The 11,485-nt window shown below is 49.9% G+C and overlaps 1 protein-coding gene across 10 annotated transcripts in view; it reads left to right on the top strand.

Annotated features, from left to right (window-relative positions):
* Positions 1 to 4,663: 4,663 nt before the first annotated feature.
* The window catches only part of PCNT (pericentrin), a 151,041-nt gene continuing 144,219 nt past the window's right edge, over positions 4,664 to 11,485 (top strand). For 8 of the 10 annotated variants that reach the window (XM_087417893.1, XM_087417888.1, XM_087417884.1 and 5 more), the window contains exons 1-2: positions 4,664 to 4,783; positions 7,450 to 7,650. In XM_087417893.1, the coding sequence (XP_087274019.1) occupies positions 4,727 to 4,783; positions 7,450 to 7,650 (258 nt within the window). In that variant the 5' untranslated portion in view covers positions 4,664 to 4,726. Of the gene's footprint in view, positions 4,784 to 5,131; positions 5,520 to 7,449; positions 7,651 to 11,485 lie in introns of those variants that run through there. The other 2 variants (XM_087417887.1, XM_087417892.1) reach the window with 2 other exon arrangements.

Genomic DNA, 11,485 nt, shown 5'->3' with positions numbered 1-11,485 from the left:
TGGGCTCTCCATTCCAGATTTACAAATCAGTCAGCCTGACTAATGAAGCGGATACAGCAGATTTGAAATTGGAACCCGTGCCTGCTGGTGGAGGTTGTGGGAGGAGCAGGGCAACAGCAGCTTACAGTCCCCTCCTCAATGCAACTGACCTAGAAACTTGCATCCAATGGCCCAAACCGGGCTAAAAGTCCCTTAAAGTGCCCATACACTTTAGTATTTATGGTTTTATTTGTATCATAATCCTAACATTCAAACAGGAGGTCTGAATGTGCACAAAAACTGGTTAGCTTAGCTAGGCAACTCAAGGTATCTAGGAGGTAATCCCAGTGGTAAACATAACACATCCCAGTGGGTATGAGTTTGTTAGAAAATTTTTTTTAAAAATTATTTTTTAGAACAGTTTTAGATTTACAGAACAATTGAGAAGATAGCACAGAGAATTCCCACACATGGCTTTGCCTATTATTAACATCTTGTATCAGTATGATACATTTGTTACAGTTGATGAGCCTATATTGATACATTATAATTAAAGTCCATACTTTATTTGATTTCCTTATTTTTTTTGCCTAATGTCCGTTTTCTGTTCCAGGAACCCATCCAGGACACTGTGTGACATTGAGTCATCATGTCTCCTTTGGATCCTCTAGCTTTTGATGACCTTGACAGTCTTAAGGAGGACTTGTCAGGTATTTTGTAGGGTGTCCCTCTACTATTGGGACTCATGATGGTTTCTCATGGCTGGACTGGAGTCGTGGGTGGTGGGAGGAAGACCACAGAGGTGAGGTGCTCTTCTCACCACATCACACCCAGGGTGCGTGCCGTCCACATGACCTGTCACTGTGGGTGTGGACGTGACCCCTGGTGGAGGGGTGTCTGTTAGGTGTCTCCACTCAGTGTCACTCTGTCCCTCCCCACACTATCCTCTGTGGAAGGGGGGTGCCATGCACAGCTTGTACTTAAGGAGTGGGGGGCTATGTTTCCCTCCTTGAGGATGAGTATCTACATAAATTTATTTGGACAGCTTTTTAGTTACTAAAAACAAATTAAGATGGGGCCAGCCCCACAACCTAGTTGTTGGGTTTGGTGCACTCTGCTTCAGTGGCCCGGGTTCAGTTCCCGTGCTCTGACCTACACCACTTGTCAGCCATGCTGTGGTGGCATCCCACACACAAAATGGAGGAAGATTGGCACAGACGTTAGCTCAGAGTGAATCTTCCTCAGCAAAAAATAAAATAAAATAAAATAAAAATAAATAAATAAATAAATAAAGACTCAGATCCAACATGTACAGAACCTGTCTAGAATGGCCATGGAAATGATTCTAAGGTTCTGAGGAATAGTTGGAAAACCACCGACCCAACCAGTGTAGGCAAACTGTGCACATGGGCCCCCAAGGAGTTTTAAATGTATTGCAACATGAAAAGGTTGAGAGATCTAGGCACAGATCTGGGTCTCTGACTGCTCTTGGAAAGTCTGGTCCTGTGGTCTGCAGGTGTTGCCTGCCTGACCCCTTGTCTTATGAGCCTCATGTTTGCTCAAACCACTCAATTCTGCCGGCCAAGACTGGAAACTCTACTCCCCACACAAACGGCTGTGGTCTGACTCTGGAGGAGGAGTGCTTTCTGGTGGAGGCAAGCTTCCAGCTCCCTGAAGGAGGTTTGTGTACACTGCGGTTGATTAGAATCACAGTTTCTCACTGAGGTTGAAAGATGAGCTTGTGTCGGCATGGTGTCACTATGGCTTGTTAATGGAAGGGCATCATCGCTGCCATTATTCAATCTCAGAGCACATGGCCTGCACACAAACCCTGTTCAGGGAGAGGCCCAGGAGTAGTGAATGGAAGAGAAGGAAACCCAGAAACCACGGAGCGTTTGCTTCGATGAGCCCTGCACAATCACGCTTTTTATGCTGCCTTCTCTCCAGCTGCAGGGTACCTGAAGTGCTGCCATCCTGCCCAGCTCTCCAACGTCCCAGACTGTAGAGGGCCAAGTTTCAGGGGTGTTGACACTTCTCACACAGGGAAATCGAGGCACAGCTGTTCAGGGGTTTCCCGGGTCTCTTCCCGTGTTTGCGGATCCCACCTGTCCTTGGCATCTGCCTGGACTCTGATTTCCTAATTCCGCAACTGAAATGTGGTGCTATTCCATTTACAGACTCGAACCTGGGGGTTTTACTTTTGTTGGGGAAGAGGGAGAATCCCCCTCCATCCTTTCCCTTAAGGTTCTTATGGCTGGCCAAATAATTAAAAGACAGGTTAGCAAGAGAAAATAATACCAAGTTTAATAATATTTATACAAGGGAGAAACCAGGGAAACTGAGTTTCTCAACAAAATGGCAGAGATTCTCATCTTAAATACTGTCTTCAGCGAAAGACAAAGGAGGATGTTGGGGGAGGGGGGAGTCAGTTATGGGAGATTACCAGAAAAGCACAGTAAACAAGAGTAAGGTTATTACCCAGATTTAAGGTCTCACCTTCCACATTGATAAGTTTCTAGAGATAAGGTCATCTCCCCTCTTCCCAGTACAGAGAGGGAAATACCTTTACAAACAGAGATTTCCCTTATAAACGTTAATGTTTGTCTGGCAACTCTTTTCAGGGCCACCTAGAGAATGCGGCCAGGAAGAGACAGAATTTTTGATAAGAGGGTCTTGGTGCCTTTCCTATTGTAACATCTATTTTGCATTATATTACAGCCATCATATGACAGTGGCTCCTTCCTGAAACAGGTCTTCTATGTTAAATTCTTTAGGCAGTTTGGGGAAGGTCAAATGTCCGTCAGAGAAAATAATCAAGGTAAGGAGACACATTTAAGGGTGGCCAATTTTGATCTCCCACACTTTCATTTTCCTTTTGATGGTAAATGGGATGCTACCAACAGTGATGAGAAAAGGTAAAATGAGACCAAGAATGTTAAGCACATTTAGGTAAACAAGATCAACATTTGGTGAGAGCATCATGGCCCCCCCAGGTGCCCACCTGTAACCCAGATACAGTTACACTAGAGTCACAAAAGGTGCAGGCAGGACGCTTGGGTTAACGTCAATTAGTCAGAGCTTATCAGCTTCCAATGAGCTTGGTTACACAGAAAGCATTTGATTGTTAACCTAAACCAACTGTAGGCTAGGAAAAAACTCAGCACTGTTTCCTTATCTGGACAAACAGGTTCAAGTGAAGTTTGAAGCTAAGCAACAAACAATGATTTCATGAGACTTCAGATTCCCACACAGACCATGAATTTATAACCAAAGTCACATTTAAAAAAAAAAAATTTTCAAGACTGTATTTTTTAGAGCAGTTTTAGGTTCACAGCAAAATTGAGCAGCAAGTACAGCACATTCCTTTTTAATAACTATTTACAATATATTTGGAATGATTTAGTCAAACATTTCAAAACCTTAATCCTTTTCCACTTGAGAACAGACTGTTTCTGCCTTTCCCTGAACCAGCTCTCTCCCCCTGGTGATTTAGAACTGGGTACAACTACTGCGACGTTTAAAACGGCATCCTCCCTGAATTTTGCTCCTTGAGGAGACCACAGGCCTTGGCAAGGAGGCCCTCTGGAGCCCCTTCCATCCTGGGCTTCCAGAGACTGTGCTGGCGGGAGCAGACGGCATCCCAGGAGTGGGTCTGCCCGTTGGCCTGCCCTTCTCCCCAAGCTCCCCACCGGCTCGTCTCCCAGCGGACACGCTGACTGGGGGCTCCTTTATGGCAGAGTCGGGTGGGCCAACTGTGGGGCCCTCTGCTGAGTCTGGTCTCGCCCTTCTTAGAAGTCCTGGTCTGATTCTGCACCGCCTGGAAGCTGCAGCCGCGGGCAGCCGCGTTACACCGGAGACCCCGACCCGGCGCGTGTCCCCAGGAGGAGCGCACGGGCCCGGGATGGCACGGCCGCCCGTCCCGCGACTCCGGGCTCCGAGGGCCGAGGTCCCGGCCCGAGTGCACTGAACGGACGACTCTGGGCCACGAGGCTTGGGCTCCTGGGGCCGGCGCCCGCGGGCTCGGGCAGCGGAGTCACAGCCGGAGGGCGCACGGGACTGGTCCGGATGACTGCCGGCCTCCGCGACGGCGAGGGGGACAAATGCCGCGGCCGGGCAGGCGGGGCGGGACCGGGGCTCACACCCCTGAGGACAAGGTGCCTTGGGTCCCGGGGCACTCCCGAAGGGGCCCCGGAGGACAGGGCGTAGACTCAGCGGGCCCCCGCGCGTCCGTGGCCGCCTCAGCCCCCAGGCTCACGGCTAACGACCGACGGACCGGTCGGGGACAAAGGCCGACGGCCACACCCGCTCCGGTCCCGCGTTCGCGGGACAGCCTGGAGCCCCCGCCGCGTCCCGGGAAACACTGCCTGCCGCGCGCGCAGACGGCAGGCCCCTCGGTCCCTTTAAAACCGACCAACCACAGCCAGTTCCGCGGCGCCGCGCCTGCTCATTGGTCCTGCCCGGAGGGAGGTGGGAGCGTCAGCACACCAATCGGGGGCGGGCGGCCGGCAGGGGCGGAGCTCTGCTTAGCCCGCCCCCCGAGCGCGCGTGCGCGCGCTCAAGAACACGGCCCCCTGATTGGCGGCGGGAGCAGGGGCGGGGCCGGGCGCGAGGCGGACCCACGTCTGCGTGACAGTTGTCGCGGGGAGGGGAGGGCGAGCTAGGCGAGGGGGAGGGAGCGTAAATAGAGCGAAGGCGGCGCGGCGGCCCTGCCACCTCCGGGGCCACCCGCGAGGAGGCCCGCAGGGAGATGGAAGAAGATGAGCAAGAGCAGCGGCGCAGGAAGGTGGAGGCCGGGAGAGCGAAGGTAAACGGCAGCGCCGCCTCCTCCTGCTGCCTCGGCGTGGACTCCTGAGGGCGGGCTCCGGCGCCCGCCACCGCCCCTGTCGGGAGCCGATGTAGTCAGGCGGGCCCCGCCGCAGTCTTGCCCTGGCCACCGGCTCGGCTGGAAGCCGCCTCCTGGCCGCCGCCATCTTGAATCCGCCGCCCTCCGCCGGGCCCGCCCCCTCCGTGGCCTCAGCCAATCAGCGGCTGGGAACGCGCGGCGCCGCTTGGGGAGGCGGGGTGCGGGGCACGCCGGGACTTGCGGGGCTGCGCCTGCGCGCTGGAGGGCGGGGCGGGGCAAGGGTCTCGGCCGTGCGCTGTCACTGTCGCCCAGGGACCCCTCTACCCCGCCGTCTTCCCGCGCGTCCAGGGGTGCTGGCCGCCCTTCACCGAGGCGCGCTAACGGACGCGCTGGCTTAGAAACGCGCCGTCCCTGCCCGCCCGCCACATCCGACCCCGGAGAGAGTGAAGGGCTGGGCGCAGTCACCGCACCGCGCGTCCTGGTTCTCGGCCGGCCGGCGCGCGCCTGCGCGCACCTGCTCGCCTCATCCGAGCTCGGGTTCCTGGAGGACTCCCTGCAGTCCTGGGCTACACAGGCGCTCTCCCGAGGGCTCATCTCCGCTTCTATCGCTTTAGAACTACATGTAGAGTTTTGTTTTGTTTGCAATTCTGCCATTTTTTAAATATAAAAAAGTCTCCGAATGATGTTCCAGGAACACGTGAGTTGTTTACACTGCAGAACACCTCCCGCTGACGAACCGCTTCATATTCCCGGGGTCCAGAAGCTCCTGTTCTCTCCTAGTTGGCCTTAGGGCCCATGCGGACCGTCTTGAGCAGGGGAGGGTGGAGGAGCTCTGCCGGGGTTCCTGGGGAAGCTCCAGACGCCCGGACCGAGCTCCCGGGGTGTGTGTTACATCCCTGGGTTGTGGACGCCCCAGTGAACTCGGTGTGGTCCTGGAGTCACATGTCTCCAAGGATGCTTTTATTATCTCTTTTCTGCCGCAGTTTTCACGGAAACACCTTCTGTCACTCACTGTTTTGGGGGCATGTCGTGGGGATTAAAGCATATGCCGAATAGATCTGGGCTCTAAAGGCGGAGTGGAGCAAGCACCAGCCCCACCCCGTCTGGCTGTGGGAAGTCACTGCTCTGTCTAGGAATGAGTGAGAGCCTTTACAGTGCTGGTGGAGTATTAGGTAGAGCCAGGTGAAGTTGCTGTGTTTGAGGTCAGACGTCGTCAAACATGGGAATTTCCCATGGGTCAGCTAGTACGAGGGTATTCAGTGCCAGTTCTTCCCTGGAGGAAACCACAGGGCCACTGCACTAAAGAGACCATTCAGAGCACAGTGAGTGGTGTGAGGCAGTGACAGGGATAGCAGCATCCTATGGTAGAGTGACAGGCAGAGGACAGTGGCCTTGTTCAGGCTTCCTGTGAAGGTGAAACTTCTGACTGGGGTTTGAGGAGGGAGGCTGTGGCGGGCTTTTTTCTTCCTTTGCGTGTGTCTGGCACACAAACCTGTGTAGAGACGAAAATGAACTGGAGTTGAATACTTGCTGTGTGTGTTCTCCAAGCTTGGCTTGGTGTGTAAACGTAAGTAAATGTGCTTTCAAGGAGCGTTGAGGATGATGAGGAAGATTAACCTCGTTGCTAGAAGAAACAAGACGCCTCTTGTTGGGTGACCACAGGCCAGAGATGAGGACTGTGGTGCAGGAAGGGCACTCACAGGTGGTTAGATTGGCTGGAATGGGGCTGGTTTTGAAGGCAGTGTCTGTCCTTGAGAGACAGTTTTTCTCAAGTGGCCTTGTGTGTTTTTCCTGTGTCTGTGAAATTTGTGCATTTCTGTTATCATTTACACGAACGTTTGTTCAATGCATTTGCTTTTATGACCACAGTTGTCATTTGAAGGAACTGATATCCCCCTGTGAAAAGCTGATGTTAGATATCATACGTTTTGAGTAAGGTGTTAGTGGGAGATGTGTGTGAACAGAGTCTAAAACCCTCGGGTCTGAGGGACTGAACAGAGCTAGGTTGTGCCTTCTGATGGGCGACATTCTGTGGAGGTCCCTGGTGCTTTGGTGAGCTGTGTCATGAAAAATAGAACAGCTGATTCCATAAAGGAGGATGTTAGATTGACCTGGCTTAATTAATTTTTTGCTATTTCTGTACCTTGTCTCAGAATCTATGGCTAGGAAGTTTTGGCCAGGCTATATATTTCCTTGATTGGGGGAAATGGGGGCAAAAAGGGAGAGATTTAGCTTTTATGTAGTTTTAAACCTTAATCATGCTTTGATTAAGCTGTCTTTTAAAAAGTGTATTTTCTAAAATTTTATTTTCTAGCCAGGGACTAGAAAAGCTGTTCTGCTAATAGACTGTATTGCTTTCTTTTGTTTGTTTGTAAACGTAATTAACAGTCCTCATTATTAGACTCTTTGGGTGTAATTCTGAACTTAATTCCTAGCGTCAGAGATATTAATGAAGGCAGTATTTTTGGGCAGGGGTCTATTGGCTGACGTGAGTCTGGCCAGGTGTGGCTGAGTGGGCTGGGCCAGCCCTGGAGCCTCATGTGCCCCACGGGCTCGTTGACTTTGTGGTCCTGTTACTGTTTTCTCACTTATCTTTGCCTTTACTATTTCTCTACGTTTTTGCGCAGCTTGCTCACTTCCGACAGAGAAAAACAAAAGGTGACTGTGTGCATTCGAAGAAAAAGACGGCGAAGAGGAAGGGCTCGGCTGTCGATGCGCCTGTCCAGAAGGAGAGTCCGGTAGCTGCCGAGGGTGGACTCCAGGGAGGAGGGGATGTTTGCAAAAGCACATCGTGGGGTGGCACCCCTAATGGGGCAAGAGTGGTTCAGGTACATTTACTCAGTATTGTGTTTTCACATTTTGTTTATCTTCTAGTTATTGCTAGCGTAATTTACTAAGAGTGGTCTTTGGTCTGTTTTTGCCTATCAAAAGTGGGGAAAGAGGGTTTTATTCTGGTTTACAAGAGGAGAGTCTGTTTCTGTGGTTTTACTCCTAAGAAGTGTTTTATCTTTGTTACGTGGTGTTGAGAACTTTTGGGTTGACTGTTTGAGGGCGAGCATCAGTGTCGGTGCTTTGGCAGTGTGAGCTTTACAGGTGTGAGTTCCCTGGGTGTGGCTGTGTGCATCAGCTCTTCTGACAGGTGTTTCTTTGGACACTTAAAATATTCTTTCACCCGCTCTCAAATCCACTTGCTTGTCATTCTGTGTCCTTCACCTTCTTTCTGAACGTGGGACGAGGAGGGAACGTGTTGCAGAAATGGTGTCTTGCTGGAGGAGATGCCACCGTCTGCTGCTTGAGGCCTGCGAGCTGCTGGGGGCAGGTGTGGCAGGTGAAGTGGGCATGGGGAGTGCTGAGGGTGCTTGCCCTGCATGGCCTCCCTGGGGCCTCCGATTGCCCGTGGGTGGGCTCTCCTTGGGGCCTCTTCTTGTGTGCCTTATCAGTGAGGGGCCTTGAATTGTGAGTGTCTCTTGCTGTGTGCAACAGGGTAGGTGGAGGTTTAGGTGTTTGCTAGAATGAGCTGGAAAACTAGTGGCTGAGGGCAGTATTTGACTCAAAATCATGTGTCTGGCCTGCCTTATTGAAAAAGATGGAATCATTGCCAGTATGTAGGTTATGATATTCTACCTACAAATCTGGAATTTTGCTTCTTTTGAAAAATTGGAAGACCTAACCACAGTGCTCCCATGTTGCCTGGGGAGCAGCTGGCCAGAACTCTGGTGGCCGAGCCTTTGGACCAGCCTCTGTCCAGTTCACTCTCCCTTCACTCCTGCCACCTTGCAGGCCTGAGGTCGGATGTCAGTGCTGTTCATCGTGGTTATCGTCCTCTTGTTGTTTCTCCTGGGTAGAGCCCCAGTTCTCAGCAGCCATGTCTGCATCACAGCTGAGGAGATGAAAGCTACGTCGAGAGGCGAGTTTTACACCCAGTGGCTTTTCTCTGTATGTTTCCTGCCTAGCCTCTTGGAGGAGAAAAGCTCATATTGTATAATGAATATTTATTAATTTTTTATTTTTACTATAAAATTGGAGGTCTTTTTTAAATTAAAAGCTTTATATTTTTTAGCTTTTCACTTTGAAGTAATGTCAGACTTATAATAAAAAATTTGCGAAAATAGCACCGAGTTCCTGGATACCCTTCACTTAGCTTCCTGAAACGTTAACATCTTGTGTGATCATAGTGTAGTTATGGCGATCAGTTTCAGTTAACATTGAAACAGTGCTGTGAGCCAATCAGTAGCGCTTCTTCACATTTTCCCTATTGTCCCACCAAGGCCCTTTTTCTGGTCCAGGATTCTGTGTTGCATTTCAGTGCCATGTCACCTTAGTCTCCTCCAACCTGGGTCAGTTTGTCAGTCTTCTTTGTCTTGTATAAGTTTGACACTTTTGAAGAGTACTCGCTAGCTGTTTTGTAGAATACCTGCCAGTTGGGGTTTGTTCGATGCTTCCTCCTGATTGAAGTCAGGTCTTGCGTTCTGGCCAGAACACTGTGGCAGTGATGCACCCGCCTAGTGTGTGAGGTGTTGCTCTTTGATGCGTCTCACTGCTCGTGGTGCTGACTTGGATCGCTTGATTAAGGTGGGCTGCCGGATTCCTCTTGACAGAGAAGTTGCCAATGTTCCCTTTGTATTAATAGGTATATATATATATATTTTTTGTGTGTGTGAGAAAGATTGGCCCTAAGCTAACATCTGCCAATCCTCCTCTTTTTGCTGAGGAAGACTGGCCATGGGCTAACTAACATCCGTGCGCATCTTCCTCCACTTTATATGGGACGCCGCCACAGCATGGCTTGACAAGCGGTGTGTCAGTGCGTGCCCGGAATCCGAACCATCGAACCCCGGGCCACCACAGCGGAGCGCGCACTTAACCGCTTGCGCCACCGGGCCGGCCCCTTTTTTTTTTTTTTTTTAAAGATTTTATTTATTTATTTTTTCCCCCAAAGCCCCAGTAGATAGTCGTATGTCATAGCTGCACATCCTTCTAGTTGCTGTATGTGGGACTCAGCCTCAGGATGGAGGGAGAAGTGGTGCCTTGGTGTGCGCCCGGGATCCGAACCCGGGCCGCCAGCATCGGAGCGCGCGCACTTAACCACCAAGCCACGGGGCCGGCCCAGGCCCCTTAATATGTATATTGTGTGGAGATGTTTAGAGACCCTGCACATATCCTATTTCTTGTCCTACTTTCTTTCATTAATTTTAGCTTCCGTTGGTGATTCTTGCCTACCACAGTTATTACGGTGGTGTTGGCCAAATGATGACTTTCTGTCCTCATGATTCTGTCTACATGTTAATTGGCATTCTACTCTAAGGAGGAACTGTTGTTCTTCCCAGTTTATTTGTTTAGTCAATTACTTATATCAGTGTGGACTCACAGATGGTTATTCTATGGGTTTTTTGTTTTTGTGTGTGTGTGTGAGGAAGAGCAGTCCTGAGCTAACATCCATGCCAATCCTCTTTTTGCTGAGGAAGACTGGCCCTGGGCATCTATGCCCATCTTTCTCCACTTTATATGGGACGCTGCCACAGCATGGCTTGCCAGGCAGTGCATCAGTGCACTCCCAGGATCCAAACTGGCGAACCCCGGGCCGCTGCAGCAGAGCGTGCACACCCAACTCCTTGTGCCACCGGGCTGGCCCCTTTATGGGTTTGAATCCATCATATCAACCATATCAGTGTTTATGTTGTTGCTGAAATACACAGATTTGGCCACTGGGAGCACCTCTGAATTGGCGTCTGTGTCCTTTCAACATGTCCTCATCATTTTCTGGCACCTTACTTTCTGGCACCAAGGTTTTCCAGGCTTATTTTGTCCTTTCCCTGTCACAGCCCTGTAACCAGCCATTTCTTCAAGGAGCCCTGGTTCCTTTTAGTGAGAATGGTAATTAGAAACCAAGATCTGGGTGCTAGGTGTGCTTATTGCTAGTGGGATGTCATTGCTTCTAGGCTATTTCAACAGAGAGCTAGGAAATATATGTATATTTACACATCTGTATCTATTTTTTTGTCTGTTTATATGTATAATAAAAACCATGAGTTCACATGAATACCTTCAGTTCCAGTCCAACACCACAGAATTCATTCTAGCTTTTCCCTCTCCTTATTTTTAATTCCTTTTTCGAATAGTGAGAAACCTGGCTTCCTTATCTACAATATATTGGCTTATTTGGTCCATCTTAAAATACACACAAATTAGTTTTAGAATTGCTAACCCTCACCCCTGTGAAAAACAAATTTACTAACTAGAGTAGAATACTTGCATATAGTTCTTTTTGTCTTTATCATTCCAAAGTTTATTGTTTAGTGTTCCCAAGTTATTAGGTTAGTCCTTGCCTCTTCATTGTGGTCATTTTATTCATTTGTAACACAGTTTATTGTTTTATTGTTTGTATTCTGTTTTGGTTCTTCTCACATCCAGGCTGATTTTAGTTCATTATTTTTGAGTAAGTGAAACATTAATTACTGAGGTTCTGAGAATCAGAGCTGTACGCTGAGAATGTCGCTTCCTCCTCTTGCCACAACCTGTTCCCATTTCTCCCTTCTTCCCACTCCACTCACCCACCCCGTACATGAACAGTCTGTCTAGTTTTTGGTTTATCCTTCTGGTATTACTTTTCGCACAGAGGAGTAAATTCATGTTTGTTTTCTTATATCCCGTTTTTATATGAGA

The sequence above is a fragment of the Ceratotherium simum genome, chromosome 27 (genome assembly GCF_057802395.1).
Source record: "Ceratotherium simum simum isolate JZ-2026a chromosome 27, ASM5780239v1, whole genome shotgun sequence".
NCBI lineage: Eukaryota > Metazoa > Chordata > Mammalia > Perissodactyla > Rhinocerotidae > Ceratotherium > Ceratotherium simum.
The sequence above is the reverse complement of the archived record's forward strand: the minus strand, read 5'-3'. Positions and strand labels throughout refer to the sequence as shown.